Genomic DNA, 17,896 nt, shown 5'->3' with positions numbered 1-17,896 from the left:
CTGGGGCCACAAGACATGGGCCCTCATGCGCTCTCCCTGCACCAGCAATTAATCATACAGCACAAGGAGCCAGAAAAGTCTCAAATGCCGTGACCAAGGCAGGTGCTGGGATCTGCAGGAGACAGTCCCCATCGCATAATGGAGGAGAAGGACTGTGTCTTGTCTGAAGTGTTGCAAGACCAATCAGGGCAGGATTAGTACCCACTCCAGGCTTTTTCCTAGGGTTTTTTTGTATTAATTTCCCCCAGGGCACACCTGTGAGGAGCACCAGACACTCCTCCACCATCTCTCACTGAGGATTATCTATGCGTCTTTCAGATTTACAGAGGATGCATGGGGGGAGCAGAAACTTGAAACAAATCACAGCACTTTACCACCCTCTCCATTAAAAGAACTTTTTCAAATATCTGTGGGCAGATGCTGCTGCTCAAAGGACCTGAATACACAGAACAGCCAAGACCCCCAGCATACAAGGACCTGTTTTAAATGTCTATTTACCTCTGGGAAGAACACGGTGAGGCTTTTGAGAATGGATTATAGAAGGTAAAACTTCTAAAGGAAGATCAATATTTGGACATCAAGTACATCTCCATTTCAAAACCATACCAAGAAGAACATTTTTGACATGTGCATGCGTATCTTTTGTCAATGGGGCTGTAAGTCAGACTCATGAGAGAGGGTTCAGGAGGTTTTTTTGAGCTAACCTCAACCCAATATTTTACAAACATCGCTTTTCATTTTTGACTGTGCTGCAAGTCCGTTATGGATAAGGAAAGCAGTCTTAAAACACAATTAAGAGCTGGAGTCACAAGGTCATAGCCTTGCAGCTATGAAACAATGACCTCAGCGCAAGGAATAGATGGAAGATACACTAATACCCATTAAAGAGGGAAGCTGGCAAATAATGCTTTCTAAATCATTTAAATTTGCAGCATGCTGAGCTGAGGGTGCGTGAGGCTGGAGGGGAGCTGAAGTAGCCGTGCCAATAGATTTATCTGCTCCCTGAGGCTCGAGAGGCACCCTGCTGGCAGAGGCACTAGCAAGCTGGATGAGCACTGTGTGTCTAAACATGCACACAAACACACACAATTTTTGGTCTCATCGCCAAGGGACTAGAGGGGTTTTCTGCTGGGGCCTCCCTGCTGACACAAAGCAGCCTGGTTCACACAGACCAGGCATAGCTTTAGTTTCAGGATGTCACAGTTCAAAAGCAGCCCTCAGGAGATGCTTTATTGAAAAGTTTGTCCCAAGCCTTTACTCATACCTGCATCTTTTGTGCCTTCCTAGTGCTACAGAGGAGCTCAGAGCTCCCACGAGCTCTCAAGTACCCTCTGCACAGAAGTTACAACACAAGATTGTCAAGGGCATCACTTTTCTGGCAGGCTCTTCTCCTCCCTCCCCCCAGTTTCAAAGCCCTTGCCTTTTGAGCAAGTGCAAAGCTTTCAGCTTTTGAGTGGTCATTGCAAAAAAGCCGATGCAACCTGTGGGAGGAAGAGATGTCAGAGGAGAAGCAGTTGAGCAGGGGAAAGAGTCACTGTTCACCACAGGTCTGCTGGCAGTCGGAGATTATGAGATGCAGCTGGGAGGAGAAGTGCCATTGCACAATCAGTCAAAGCAGCAGTGTTTCTTTTAGAGGCATTCAGATGCCTGGGCACCCTACTGAGTCTCCAAATAAATAATATTTGATTGTGACAAGTACCTAGCATACTTCTGAATGCTGTAAGAAAATAATGCACTGACATTATGAAAATATTAGAGTGGCATAAGTCAATCCCACTCACCCTATTAAGAACAACAACAAAAAAATCCAAAAGCCCACACATTTGATTAAAAAAATGTCCTCACCACCATTAGCAATCATAAAAGCCACTTTTCTGGCAAGGCTCAAGCTACCTGCAGAGAATTCACTTTCCTTGTCTTCTGACAAGAAGCTCAAGGGAAAAATGCCATCCATCCCTCCTTCCTCTATATGCTTCATTCTGCTCCATATGGTGCTGCCTGATAGTAAATGAGAAATTAAAAACATTAGCACCAGCCTCTGCCCTCTCCTCCCCCATCGCTTTCTCCCTGCGGTGACTGTACAAAATACACTGGCCCAAGCTGGAGACACAACCATTTAACTGCTGAGCTCTGGAGTCACATATGAGCTCTCTGTTGTCTGCTCATTTCATAGATGCCAGTTTTGCCAAGTACTGACCATCCTTCTGAATTATTTTGTCTTGGAAAATGACCCTATTGACAGACTGAAACTCTCGCTATGGATTTTTTCTTATTAAAAACATTTAAAAAAAAAGGAACAGAGACAATCAGAAATTAAAACTGACTAAAACCTTTGAGTTGGAGGCAGGCAGCAGTAAGCTGTAACATTATATCCCAGTTCTTCCAAAACAGAATTTTTAGAGACATCTTTTCTCATTAAAATAAAAAATTCTGAACCAAATTAAATTTCCAGTAAATTCTAGTCATAATCTTCAACTGCCATTTTACTTTTGTCTTACATCCCTTCAAAATCAGCTTCAGCACACGCCATGTGCAGTCGGCTCCTTCACAAAAATATTGTAAAACAGGATCCAAACATTACTATTTTTTTTTTTGATACTTTGGAGCAATTGAATGAAAAGCCCAAGAATTTGGGGAAGTAGTCAGCAGGCACTGAGGGGTTTTTTTATTACTCCTGTAGCACCCAGAAGTGGAGGCAGGGGCAGATGCCACATGGACTCGGAGAAAGCTGTTCCTCCCCGGTGCACGCGGTAGGAGACAAAGCCAAACAAAGGGAGAAGAGGTCACGGTGAAACGGGCACGGCGAACGTGACAAATAACACATCACCATGTGCGAGCGTATGATCTCTATAGATTAACCTTGGCTCCTTGCAGAATGGCCGTTATAATCATCCCATTTTTGTAGGCATCACAGCCTTTTGGAAAGATTTGAAGACGGAGGGTAATTAAGCTTTGTCATCAGGCTATCACAGCGATGGCCTTGACTTTCACGGGCAGCGCTGTGGGCACCGCTGAGCCTCCCTCCTGCGCACAGGGATGCTCTGCCGGGGGGATCCCTGCCCTGTGGGCAGCACCTTGGCCCCGCACCTCCAGCCACACCAGCTATTGCCCAACTCTGCTCTTCCTCACCAAGAGTGAAGACTGAAATGTTCATGAGAAGGGCACAAGCGCTGCCTTTAGGAAGGATGCTCTTGCACGCCCACTTAGACGCACATACGTGTCTGTCTTCTGTGTAAGAAGGCGCTTGGCAGGGCACCAGGGCAGAGCCAACAAAGCAAAACCACCAGCGATCAGCTGGCTAGCCCAGGAGCCTGCGGAGGTGGAGACTCTGTGTGGAGATGGAGAATCTGTCCATCACAAAAGGCGCAGTATATTTTCAACAAGAGGTTTCAAGAAACATTGATTCAATTGCTCTATCGATCTTTCTATATATGCCCATGATCTGAAACAGCAGCAGGACAAATGATGACATCTGGCACTGCTCACACAGGGGCACCAGCTGAGATTTAGGCTGTCCACCGGAGTCCCTGTGCAAGGTTTGGGAAGCTGCGATCCCTGTTCTTATTGGCCTCTACACCAAAATGTTCTCACCAAGAGGAGAAGGCCATAAAGGGCCTCGAGCAGAGCCCACTCAAAAGGCCTGGAGCAGCGTGCAAAGGAAGAAGCTGTAACAGATCTCCATTTTTCATTCATTCTGTGGAAAAAAAAAGCTTGCTCCAAGATTTAAAAAAACACTGATAACTGCCAAAACTGCCTCAGACTTCATAACTGCCACATCAACAAAATCTACGGCCCTAGCTACAATTCACTTAGCATACTTCAGTCCAGCACAAGCCAAGTGCAGAGGAAGCTGCCTCTTGAAAGGAAACACTGGCTTCATCATTTAACAAAACCAGTATAACCTGAGAAATTGCTGCTCTTCCCACCCTCTTCCCTCCTACAGCAGCAATGGCAACTATTTCCCATAAAGGGAGCATGGAGAACAGGATGCACGAAGCTTGCAAATGTGAAAGAGGTGACAGTAACCTATAAATACCAGGGAGTAGAGAGGAGGAATTCAATGATAAAAGTGAGAAGTAGCCCGCAACTGGAAATGGAAAAATCCATGCTGAGCACGATAGAGCTCTTATCTATGCAGAGAATTACAAGGAAAATCATCTACCTGGAGAACATGACTATAGATGCTCAAAAGAAAATGAAGAGATATTTGCAGGGAAATAGAGTAACATAATTCCCTCTCTAACTAGAAGATTGTTCAGGGTACACTCAGATACTCACTCAATCTCCTACAAAAGACAAAGAGGTTCATAGCTAATCAAAAAAACCTACCATAGCACAGGTCAAAAAGTGAGTCCTACCTAGTAAGCCTTTGGAAAGCACACCTCTCAACTAACTGCCAAACCAAGCACTTTTTATTAAACACATTTTTGCCATATACATAAAAAAAGAAATCTAGTAGCAGAGACTATGTTAGAATGCTCCTTCTCACTTGATAGTTGTTTCTCCAGCCAGAAGGATAATGCCACATATCATGCAATGCATAATACAGCGGTAATTCCTGTTCCGCTTCAAAAAAAAAAAAAAAAATCAATGGGACTTTTGTCACAGACAACGTCAGAGTCCAGATTTCACTCCAGGGCATTCAAAATGCATTTCAGTTCACTGTGCTTAGACCAAAGAGCTGGCCAGGATGTCAATGTCTCTCTCCATTTGAAAGGAGTAGCTAGGAATTTGCCAAGCCTCAAAGTACATGCCATCAGCACTGAAGGCAGATCACACCAGGGGAAAATGCTTCCTTCCACTTCAGCAGGCAAGGCTACCTCCTTACATCCCTCTCGGATGCAGCCATAACTATTTGCGTGTTTGCCACCGCTACCCGTGGCTGTACTTATCAAAGGGGCCCAGGAGTGCCAAACACAGCAGCCAGCTTCCTCCACAGCACGGGCTGCTCAGAGCACCGGAGATCTTCCTGCTCCTGTGCCCAAGTCATGGCCATTAGCAAGCAAAACCCAGGTACATCACCAATCTCCCTCACCACCTTCCAACGTAGCTACACTCGCCGGCACAGAGAGATGCAGCCAATAAAACCAAGAACAAAACCAGAGGTGAGATGTTCTCCCCCGGCGGGAGCAGGGGAGCAAACAACCTGCAAAACGAGGCCAGGCTGAAACTGAGGGTAACCGCTTTGGATCTGCATGGCAATTCCTTTCAGACAAAGGTTTCCCACCTCAAGTGAAGGGTTTGTGATAGCCTACCAACCTAAGCTTTTGTGATATGCTGAAATTAAAGTGTTACGAGCAGTGTCCATTAAAACCTGACATGCAAAAATGGCAGGCAACACCCACCATTTGCAAATCCAGGAATACAGGCACACTGCTCACTGATGTGGCCTGAGCTCCAAGCCTGCAGACACATTGGCAGACGTCCCCCGGGCTTTTCCAAGCCTTTGAGGCTGTTCAGTCAAGTGTAGACACTGTCTATGAGCCCCTGTCATTGCTTTAGCTTCTCTGTTTGAAGGTGTCTATAGACTTGGGGCCCCTGCGCTAATGCAGCACAGTTACAGGAAAAGTTCTGAGGGAAGCTTAAGACCGGGATAAACAACTTATTACGGTTAATGGTTTTCTCAGTATTTCAACCAATGCCATGCCAGTCACCCAAAGGCAGGGCTGTGAGTCTCAACATTAGCACAGGCATAACAGAAAGTGCTTTTCAAGGTCTATGTTCCTGCTAATACTGGATTACTTTATATTGTATCATAAAAATTGTCTGAATGGCAGTTCAACAAGCCAGGACTTGATTCACAGACCTGCCATGTTACTGATGCAGCTGAGGTCAAGAACTACAAATAGAGCAGATAATTATAAGGGAAGTGCGTGCTGCTGAGCAAACACATCTGGCACGGGAAGATTTTCTGCTCTGGAAAGGTAGAGAAACTGCATTTACAGAACTACCCCAGCATCTTTTCTCATACTGCTTAGAAAATGCATCCACCAAAAACGAAGGACTTGAAGGCTTACAAATACCAGAATATCAGCCTGGATTCATTACAGTTGCTCTTTTAGGGTTTGAACATGGGGCTCTGCATAGACCTGAAAGACCAAATTCGCCAATGGCATAACACAATGCAGGCAGCCCTTAGCAGAGCTGTCCCCTTATTTCCTCGGAAAACGAGATATCAGGGACAACCCTTAGGGACTAACAGATCACGTTCATTGCTGGAAGAAATGAAGAGAAATGCACTGCAGCAAACAGAGCATTGCACAACTTCCACCAGCAGAAAACAACAGGCTTCATTGTCTTGTTTTACGCCCTCAAAAGCAGAGCATGGATACCTCCCGCCTGGAAGAATTCAGTTGTCCTGTCTGCTGGGAGAGAAACGCTTACTTTGACAAAGAAGCAAAATATCAAAAGCTTTTCGTTCAGCTCGCCTTAGCTATAAGTTTTGCGGGTTTTCCTGTTTCATTTCAAGATGTGGTCAATTTTTGTGTTTCGCTTTCTTCTCAAAAGCTGGCAACAGACCACCTGTTTTGTATACACCTTTGTGTCTAAGGACGTGGTACAGTCTATTTATACTTGTGTGTGGACGTCAGGCAGTATTCAGATGCTTCAGAAGACATACAATCCGCATAATTCATCTTGTCAGTAGAGTAATGCTATGCCATTGACAAAACCCCTACATAAACACCCAGCTGGTAATATGATTATGCCCCGAGGAAAAAAAGATTGATAGTCTTGGTGATTTTACTGTGCTATAACAACAGAAGTCATCCTTGTCCACATATTTCTCTAATCCTTTCCTGAAACATTACTAAATACCATTGCCTGACAAAGGTGAGCTCTACAAGTTAATAACACGTCACACAAAGAGCAAGCTAAAACCTCAGTGTTAAGCTTGAAGTTGTACCCTTTTGCTCACTAATGATGCTGCAGATAGCAGCGATATTTTTAGGATGCCTGCAAACCTTGTTATAATCCACAAAGAAAAGTTTAGCTATGATAGGAAGACACAGAATGTTACAGGAAAATAAAACCTAAAATATCTCCCAGTGCTATTAAAAACGTCCAAGGAGCCAATACAAAATCCTTACCTGACATAAAGCAAAAATTTAAACAAATATTCTTCAGCATTGTAATTCCTGGAACAAAACTTATTAGCAAATTTAAATTAATTCCGCTCCAGGCGTTATGATACACTATCAGTTACTCCCTTAAGCCCCCCGGGAAATATTTCACTATTGCTGTCAGTCAACTGCTTGAATGCTTGGAGTTTACCAGCTGCATAACATATATTGATTTTTGATGAATGACATCTCTCTCTGGGCCATTATGGTTTTGTTTTCAAACCTTATTTAATTGTTCGCCTATTTTTCAGTGAAATAAATGCAAAGTGTTTATTCTCCAAAGGCTGTAAACAGAGATCTCAGGTCTAGTTTCTATGACAACCTCACTTGGTACAGCAAACCTAGATTATCTCTAATGACAGACATGAAGTTTAAATTGCACATTCTGCACAAACAGTGCACTGTTGACCTTTTATTGAAAAATGGAATACAGCGTGATTAGCATAATGTGCTATATGAAAGGGAAAATTGTGGAATAATGCAGATTGTACTCTAATCATAACTACAGTGCTAATCTCTAGCAAACTGTTTGCCAGAACATGAAGCTTTAAAAATTAAGATTTTTCTCAGACACCATTTTCAAATCCTGTTAGATAGTAATGCTATCACATTAAATAGTTCTCAGATAACACTTGCTGCTTCTGCTGTTTTTCTCCCATTGCAGTTTTTAACAGGGGAGTAAAAGTGGATAAGGTTATGTAGAAATATGGGGAAAAAATTCCAGCTATGAGAACTATTTTTAAACCTCCTGAAGGCATTTTTTTTCATGCTTACAAATTCGTTTGGAAGCAAGAGCCAAAAGACATAGTCCTTTCTGTCGGGTGCTGTCTTCCAAAACCTGCATGTATTCCTAGGAGGAAAATTTGCATGTATGCTAGCGAATAAAGCCCAGCTCATCTACAGAGGCAGAGAGGCTGCAGGAGACATTCTGCTTTGCAGGAGCAGAGAGAGAAAATATCTTGCCTTCGTATGCAGCAAGTTTCAGCAGGCTTTGATTTTGCCAGCTACGATTTGTTCCTGCTCACAGAAATGTCTGCAGCAGTTTACAAAGTGTTAATACTTTGGGGAGTTTAGTGCATGAATTGAGGTTCCCCTTGGAGTTGAAAGAGTCACATGCTGCTGTAAGGGGACAGCAGGCTGTTAAGTCTGTCCTTCCCTCTGCAGAATACTTTTAACTTTATTTCCTTTAAACATTCATGAAACAATAGGAAATATTTCCAGTTACCGAATGAGATTTCAGCTCACTTGTATTCAACATAATCAGTGAACAGTCTAGAGACAACTAAATGAACAAAACCATAATTAATATCAAAAAACAGTTATAGATAGTAGAACTGATGGGTCAAGGAATGGGGAATGAGGCAGAGTGACTTTCATTTCTGCAGTGCCCAAAAGTAACACTCAGTTACTCTTATTCTCCTTCCTATGTTTAAAAAAATTTTTAAAAGTAGCATTGGCTATTTTTCTAGCGAGTGACAAGTATGGAGGAAAAAGATAAAAGTAGCTCCTCATTGCATAGTAGGAAGTCTTGGATTGTCCAAGCCTGGTCAGGAACAATGAAGAATCCTAGGCACTCAGCTATCACCCCTCTTTCTTCCAGAGGATGATATTCAGCGACTAGATCTTATTAGCATCACATCAAAGTGGTGTCTCCATCCCTCCGTATTCAGCAAACAAGCTAAAAATGATTTTCAGGTGCTTGTCTACAGAACAATGCCATTAGAGGAAACCTATTCCCTCATTTCTCTCTCACTCTAATGGGTTTATGCCATTAATACTGTCAGCTGAGTTGTTTTTAACCAGCAGTTAAGGCAGCAGCAATAATAAAGCTTTTTTTTAGTACAGGCAGACCCCAGTGTACTTGCATTCTACGCAGCTATTCACCACCACGGCTATTCTCTGCATGTCAAGAGATCTCTGGTTTTCAGGGTTTTCCATTTGGCAGTATTATATTTTTCTTAATAAGCACTGTCTTCCATTACAGCAGCTGACAGGAAGGAATCAATTAATTTAAAAGGCATCCACTTGTTTTCACATGAAGTTATTACACTTGTAAATGTAATCCTGTCATTTGATATATAAGATAGCAAACTGTGTTTGGTAAGGCGGTGTGTCCCAAGCTTAGGTATTTCTAATCCCTGCAACGCTGCCCAAACTCGTCCACTGTGATTTTAAACTTCACTGCCTCGTGCGATGGCAATGAGCATTTGCGGTGCTGCTCAAGTGGTGGGTTATGGGGCAAAGGCTATATTGACCATATCTGCACAGCTATGCAAATGTTACCACATATTTTATAAGTCTTTACCAAAAAAAATCAAGGTAAATATTGACAACAAAAATGGCAGCAGAAGCCAACATGTCTGAACAGTAACTTTACAGGCAGTCTCCCTACCTACCAGTATGTCTAAACACAAATAAATGAGTGCTTTTAAAGACATTGTAAATTATAAACCTATTTAAACATAGGCTTTCACCACTAGCCTCTCTGTCAGACTAATACATTCCCTGGACATTCACTTCCACAGGTCAGAACAACGTAATTACTTCCTTGTTCTTCTACCGCATTTCTTCAGTTTGCCTCATAATATTTTTAGTTAGGATACTGACTAATTTTGGTACCTCGAGTTAATTCTTATCCCTGTTTCATGTTTCCTTCAGGCACAGTTTGCATAGCTCTAGTCACTTGTACAAATATTTAAAACCAGCAAGACAAACCAAGCATAACAAATCCAGAAATAAAGCAACTCCCACAGAAGCTAATGTTTACCCAAAACAGAGTATGAAATATTCCACACCTCTCTCCAGGCAGCCTCTTTTCTTTCTCTAAGGTGGGATCTGATGACACTGTGGATAATAAGGACCAAAGAGCCAAAGTCCCTGCCATTTCTGCATTCCCACCTTGGACCCTCGGTTGTTCAACCTTTCCAGCCTACTCTACACTATACTGGAAGGGCTGCAGCTCCTGTAGGCTGAATGCAGGTGCAGACCTGGAGATGATGAAGGCACATATGTCAATCCCACACTTGTCATACAGAAGAGTCTGGACTCCAGGCCGGACACAGACACTGTCAACCCCATCATAGGACTGACCTGTGAGCAGGAATCACCATCTCTCTTTATTGTCCCATGTCTTCAACAGAACCCTAACAAAGTGAATGAAAAAGTTCAGCTGGGCAAGAAAAAATAATTGACAGACCTAATTAAGTAAATTATTCCCATCAAAGTAAAGCATGTTGTTAAGAACACTGAAAATTTACGCTAGCTGATACAATCACCTTCCTGCAGTAAGTAAACATCTCCTACAAAAATCAGACAGCTGAAATACCATTTGTTTTGAAATGAACTTTTAGCCCCATAGCTCAGCCAAGCATCCACATATTTTTTGCTCGGAAACATAACCAGCTCCATGAGATGCCAGACAGCTAGGAGAGCACTCTAGACTGGAAGCAAAAAGATACTATTGTCTTGGGACTGCCACAGTCATTGCTCCTACCTATACACATCCCACCACTTTTGTAAGGCTGACAAAACAGTTACAGATAGCTCTTCCACTCACAACTGCTTAGCAAAGCTGTGAATCAAAGCTGGAGTTGGAATAAGGCAAGTGGTGGAAATGAAATATGATATGCTCAGTTGCTGCTGTAAAGACCAGAACCAGGAGTCCCAAACAGATGCAAGACTCCAAACTACATTTACCTACAATTTATAGACACAGGTAGCTCATCCTGCAGATGAAACTGGTTTGCCATTCACTTAGAAAGACTTCCAGTCCTCTCCCCTGCTCAGTAAGTAAGCTGAGAGATCACCGAAGGGCCACCAAGCCTTTAGCTCCCAGCCATGGGTACCTGAGACTCTCCTTTACAATCCTCATGAGCACAGGGAAGAGCTATGGCACTCAGATGGCACTTGGAGGTTTCTGGGGCTCTGAAATAAAACATCCAGCAATTCAAGTTCTGTAGTTAATGTACACTATTACTCTATATATGATTCAGTATGCCGTGCCGTCTACCTATATGCAACATTAATTTGTTCTTTGATCCAAGTGCAAGCTAGATTAAGAAAAAAAATCAGGTTGATGTTTACAGCCATATATTTTAAAAGTGACTTTTAAATTTAAAGAAAAAGGCATCCATAAAAAGGTCTTCTACCCTTCACAAGAGCTTCTCCTTCCACCATTTGTTGGCACCCTTTCAAATACTCTTTGTAATGACTAAGGACTGTTCAGGACCTTCAACATCTATCATTGCACACTCTGGGAGGAACATATTGGATCAAGAGATGTTGGGAAACTATTGTCTCATCCATAGAGGAGATTCTTAACCAGATCAAGAGAAGCATGAGGGTAAGGTTTCTCAAAAAAAGAAATTCTTCAAAGGCTTCATCTGCTCTAGCCCCTTTCTTGTTTTCCAGTAGGGTAATGAGTTGACACGACACCATAAATGAGTGAATATGAGCAGACAGACCAATCCCAAAACGGGTGATGACTTGCAGTTAGGGTGGCTTCTAGATTTTCTGGATTCCTGCTATATTGACAGGCTGTAGCAGAATTTGAGAATTATATTATTAATCAGAGCCTGTGGAAAAACAAGATGAGAGTCAAACTGCCCGGCATGATAGGAATGTTAGGCAAAGGTGTCTGTAAACTTCTGCTGACCCCTTACACCAACCAGGTCGAGAGCTCTTTCATTAATGCTAATGCTTTTCATATTAGTGCTTCACATTAAGAAATCCTGCTGACTGCTAGGGTCAAAGAGTTCACAAGATGCATTGGCCACATCAGCAATACACTGATGATTGTTTCTGACATGACCCCACAGCTAATGAAGGGCCATTTGTGAGGGAATTGCTTTTCACGCAGAAAGAGGCTTGCGATGAAGGTATAAAACACGGCTGGAGTAGGACAGGCTGCTTCTTTCATGATGCGGTAATGAAAAAGACCACCGTCCCACTGAGACACGGTGTATCTGTGCAAGTAACGCATGTCCCTGGGTTTCTTCTTCCCATTCCTGTCACTAAATTTTCCCATACGCAAGATGCTGCTTCTGTCCCTCATTCCTAAATGACCAACACCCCTCTATTCATGACCTCCAGGTCAAGTACTTCACCTGTAAAATTAGACATTTTGAAGCCCACGTCAATACTACAGCTCAGCATTTCTCAGCCTACCACCTCTCCCACATGCGTCTCTTTTGGGGCCCCTGGTCAACAAGGCCTTATAAAGGATAAAAGGCTCAAATGCACTGCAGTACAGGGATTGCAGCAGCAGCAGGCAGCACAAAGGGCCAACCAAGTAGTCCCATTCCAATCTGTTGTATCTCCACTCGTGTTACTGAAGCTTTTCCTTTCTAGCCTGTAGTTTGAGTCACAGTACAGAAAGGACCCCAAGAGCAGGGATCGCAGAGTGGCAAAACAAGAAAGCCCCTTAGCAATAGGGTGGCTTTGTTCAGTAAGAAGCTGTCTACAATCTGTTCTATAGCCTTCTGCTAGCCACAAATTAGCCAATGAGTTATCCTTGCTCTCTAATCCTGTGTTAGGCAACACTTCCCCCTCTTTTGGTAGAGATCTGTTCTTTTGCTTGCCCAGGCATGAATCTGTCACAGAATCATAGGAGAGAGGTCTGGAGGGGGCCTTAGGAGGTCATCCAGAAAGGGCCATGAACTCTGGCGCTTCTGACAGATATGTCTCTAACCTATTCTAAAAACACTATATGGAGACCCCCAAGAAACTGGGCCTGAGAAGCCACTCTTCTTGTCGTTGTAAAGACAGACAGTCTCTATTACTGTGTCTTCCCAGGATCTCAGGAACATCCTTCATTTTATGTAAAATATGCTCTTCAGTGATAGCCTGGAGGCTCTCTAACAGATAACACCTTATCTGTTTACAAAAGACCTTCACAGACTCGCATGTTTAATTTGTTAGTGAATAATGGTTTCATTACCTAATAGGAGGGGCTACATGTATTATGGGGGACTGCAGAATTATGGGGGGTTTAATCATTTTCACCCTGAGGAGAACAAGTTACCTTAATAGTGTATGAGTATATAGGTATTACAAGATTTTGAGGAGGAAGGGAATGCATGCAAATCTACAGAATCAACTGAGTAGAAAATCTACAGAGATCATAAGCAAGGAACAGTCATGCTGAGAACATTTCCCTTCATCACCTTGAAAAGGACCTGCTGGGAGAAAAGAATTCCATATTATGAAAAATGTCAAGATGTCAGATATTCCTTTTCATCCCTCAGAGTGGGGCAAGACAGTGTCTTTCTCAGCAAGCCTTTTCTGTAGGATCTGTTGTTCTTTGCATAAATATGGTATGAGAGCAAGTAAGGAACAGCAGTAACACAGACTCAGGTTTCCCACCCTGCCAGTGACCTGCACCATGGATTCCTCTGCTGGAGCTGTTTGTCTCTATGGTCCAGGAGGAACATGCAACAAAAAAGCTCTTTCTTAAAAAACACTTTTCCAGAGAAGCCATTGCTCTCCAGCACAAATACATTTAGTAAACATTCCAAGCCTCCTCTTTAGCTTCCCACTCAGGTAGGGGAATGAGGCAATGGTTCACAGCTGTGTTATTGCTGCTGTTAGGGTTGCAATGGAGAACAGAACTCCAAAAGGCATCAGAGGACACAAGCAAAGAATTTGAGGTCAATCTTCAACCATAGCACTTTTCCTTGGTGTCTCTCATGGGGTTGTTTTTCCCCCCCCAACAGAAAAAGTGGCAAAACTTCATTCTGTAAATGGCTGCAGTTCAGACCACAGCCACCAGCATGGATGGTGTAAATCAGGAGGACATGTACCATACCTCTTAAGACAAACCAGTTACAGCTGGCAAGTGCAAAAGTTTGTAACAAGAGCTGGGCTGCTGCCTTAATCTAAGGCTGGCACATTAAAAACAAGAGTCCATGTGTCCAAAAGCTTATCTGTTTCATTCAGCTGTATCAGCTGGTCTAATAAGAGATATCTCTCCTTACAGCTCTCACCATGGAAATGGGAGTCATTTATCAAGAAGGACTTTTCCCTGAACTACCTTGACCTTTTCTGTTGATGCTGCTTTTTCACTGTGATTTTTACACATTTAGGGGATAGTCACACAGACTAACTTTAAATTCATTATGAGCTTACATGCCTTATATAATAATGGGACCCCAAAAGCAGTTGCAGAAAGCTGTTAAGAGTCCTCCAGTTAGATGCTACTGCTATATGCTACTGTATCCCAAGTACTTACCTCCAGCATATATTTCTATATGTAGACTTAACTATGGAGCTAAGTGGATTTATATTGATTCCAATGTTGTTACAACACATGCCAATATGTATACTTGAAGCATATTCATTAAACTTCAAATTATATATAAGGGTGCTAATAGCACCATTTGATGTGGTAATTATTGATATTGGCTTTCTGTAGAAAGAGCACTCAAACTACCAGCTAATTTCACACGGAAGACAGCTGTCACATGGTAATGACATTAAAAGTCACTAAGATGATCTGCATTCAAAGCCATGCCATAGAGGTGAAAGGCCCTGTAGCCAATTATTACTCCTCTGAGCCAGACAGTCCCCAAACACAAGCAACATATGCAGATCCATCCCCCCTTGTCTTTAATTAGATCCTGCCTACCCTCTGTAGCAACAGCAGTATAAGTGAGAAGGGCACATGTAAGGCAGTGGGGAAATAATCACAAAGAGATCCTGACGTGCACTGTCTGGCATGTCCTGCTAACACCTGCATGCTGTACACGGGAAGGAAAACCAGCAGCAGGAGACAATTTTTACAGTGTCCATGCTGCAAAACATATGACTTTTGTGGAGCTAATAAGCATCTGTGCAGAATCTCCCAAGTCTCTTTGTCCACTGCATGACCGTGTCACTGACAGATTAACGATGACTGTTCTCCCTGGTAGTTGGGGGTACACAAGGAATACAGGTTTGCACCCACTGCTTATGAGAAAATAACTTTAAAATTGTCATTGGCACAATCTGGTACTACTTGAGTGAATCTAGTGAATCTACCCGATTTGCGGTGATTATGAAATTGGGCAAAAGCTAATGAAAAGGTCCAAAGAAATGTACTAGAGCAGCCAAACTGCCTTAGTAGAGATTTTCAAGCCAAAAACTCACCTGGCTGTTGCTGCAGGTTCTGACATGGAGGACTCCCATACCCATATCTATGCTTACTCCCTGCAAGGTCCCCCTTGCTCTGACTCCAGCCTTGCTGGTAGAGCTGGTACAAAGTCCGGTTCTGCTTCTCTTTCCAGAAGGAAGAGGCCCCACTGCCGCAGGTCCCAGCCCTTGATCTCTTTCCCACTTCTCCCAGAAGCTTAAGCTGATCTTTTCTGCAACACCAGCCACTCTGCAGCAGCAGACACACTTCTTGTGAACGGAGTGGAGCGAAAGAGGTCTTCCATTGCTTTAGCCTGAAAAAATGACATGATCCATATGAGTATGCATGAATGGCATGATCCATACCATTCAAATAACAGTGGTCTACAGGTGTTTCCCATACTACTCCAAGGTATCTCCCTTACAATTGCTCCCACTCTTCCTGCACGTGACTTTGCTTTGTCAGTGAGTCCCTCTACCTTTCCCCCAGCTCTTCTCCCTGCTGTAGCCAGTTTCACCCCAGGAACCCGCTCTACCACCAGAGGTAAGAAGAACTATCCTGCCATAGTTTTAATCCCTCTGTCAGGTGAACCCCCACCATACCAGCTGCTGCCTATTCACCAGCCTACCTATTTGGCAGAACCAGGTTTCTAATGTGGAATTGTTACAACCTGCTAAGGAGTGTGGCCAAGCAATGGTCAAAGTCTTGACAGGCCACTAAGCCAGCGCAGACGTGGCAGCAGCATGCACGTACGTTAGTCCATTGAGCATCTACTTCCCAATCTCATAAAGCACATCTAGAAAGGAGACAACCCCCTGGGATCAGCAGACAAGAAGCACAAGATCAAACCAACACACTGAGTCATGCACAGAGTCATTCTCATAGAAATCTCCCTCCTTCTCTACAGTACACTGACTTCAACACTTAGTAACAGATTAAATACTTCACTTCTGAATTTTAAGGGCTGCAAATTAAAACATCAAAAAGGAAAGGAATTGTAGCATAAATAATCATAGCTGCATCCACAAACTGCAATTAATCACTTATTTTTTTACACTACAAAAGCCTATGGATGTTTTTCTGTTTCCACTGATCTGCATGAAACTTAATATGGATTTAAAAAAAAAAAAAATCACGGCCTAAGAGTTTCCAAAATGATACTATGAATTTCACTGTCAATGAGTCAAAAATGACCAATACATAAAGAATCTGCAGTAGGAGAAGACTTCTGCATTTTCCCTCAGGAAAAAATGGAGGAGATCTCAGAGCACAGAGAAACTAATGGAGTGCACGGAGCAGGGAGGGAGGGTCTGACACCGTGCCCTCAGAGCTATGGCTCAGACTAATGAATTATCTCTGCTTGGTTAAATCTCTGGCATTACTAATCAGACAAGCAGCATAAAACGGAAAGTTCATTAGCAAGATCATAAAAGAGTCACACTGACAAAGATCATTCAACTTGGAGATAGGAAGGTCAGTTACAGGAATCAGGAAATCGCTTTGTTTGAGGAAAACAGGTTAGACCAAAAGTAACTCAGAGTCCAGAAAAGACCTGCACTGGAGTTGTGTGCAACGTTCTGCTTTATTTTTGGAACACGAACAGGGAAACATTTCCTTTGACAGTGGATAAACTAGACTTTCTTTAATCAGCATCACCCTGGCTCAGGGTAAGCTGGACAATATCAGCTTTCCCCCACAGCTGATTCATTTACCTCCGCCCAGACCTAGACAGCCCACAGCTCCTCTGTAGGAAACGCTTTCAGCACAAGTCACAAGATGGTCTCAGAAGCAGAATTTGCTAATTGTGTCAAATTACGTGTGAAGGGTTTACAATATGGATCACTGCCCGCTTGGGATTTAAAGGAGATCACTAAAGTAATTTCAAGACTTCAAGATAATTCAGAAACCCCATTCCCAGAGGTTACTAAATGCTCTGTCCCCTTATTACTACTATAACCACGCTACACTGGGGGTTGGATTTTTTCTTCAGGGGTGGGAGGGAGAGGAGGGGAAGTGGTGGTGGGTTTTTTATTAGAATAATTAGGAGGAAAAAAAGCAGAATGTGTATATTCTCCATATTTAGCCTGGTTTCCTAAAGAAATAAGGAATAATTAGGCTTTATATGCATCCTTTTCACTTTTGAGGTCACTAGCCTATTTCAACCACATTTGGGAGAGAAAGCAATGGCAAAGGGATGCCTCCACATCTCAGGAACACGAATTAGGCAGCTAGAAAGGAGGCAAGAAATTATTGTTGCCTCTCTTGAAAACAATACAACCTGAGCTCGCTCATGAATGGACACCGGAGAGCTCTGTTAGGAAGGCTGCAAAACCAGGAAAAATTCCATCTGCACCTTTTTAAGCCTTGAATAACCCCCACAAAAGACACAGACCTGCCGGAAATTCAGCTGCAGTCCTGGTGCATGCAAACAACTTATTTTAATCCGACGCCTCTACCTGGAGATGCTCCATCAGCTGAAGCAGCCAACTTCCAGCAAGCATTTTGCTTTCCAAAGCAAATGTGCCAGCCAAAATGGACTGAGGCATAGACGAATTAAGACGTTTGTGTTTGTTTGTTTCTGTACAAGCCAGCAATCAAGAAAAAGCCACTAGTCAAGGTTTTCCTGCCTCATCTTTCCTGCCTCAGCCCTGAGACTTTGCTGCTGCTT

General features: G+C 43.0%; 1 protein-coding gene across 1 annotated transcript in view; it reads right to left on the bottom strand.

The window, feature by feature from the left end:
• Window positions 1–17,896, bottom strand: part of LOC115348602 — a 125,582-nt gene that overhangs the window by 84,942 nt on the left and 22,744 nt on the right. The window contains exon 2 of the mRNA XM_030031532.2: window positions 15,246–15,541. Within this exon, the coding sequence (XP_029887392.1) occupies window positions 15,246–15,541 (296 nt within the window). The remainder of the gene's footprint in view (window positions 1–15,245; window positions 15,542–17,896) is intronic.

Source organism: Aquila chrysaetos, chromosome 11 (assembly GCF_900496995.4).
Source record: "Aquila chrysaetos chrysaetos chromosome 11, bAquChr1.4, whole genome shotgun sequence".
NCBI classification, from domain to species: domain Eukaryota; kingdom Metazoa; phylum Chordata; class Aves; order Accipitriformes; family Accipitridae; genus Aquila; species Aquila chrysaetos.
Note: the sequence above shows the minus strand (reverse complement) of the source record. Positions and strands in the feature narration are given on the sequence as shown.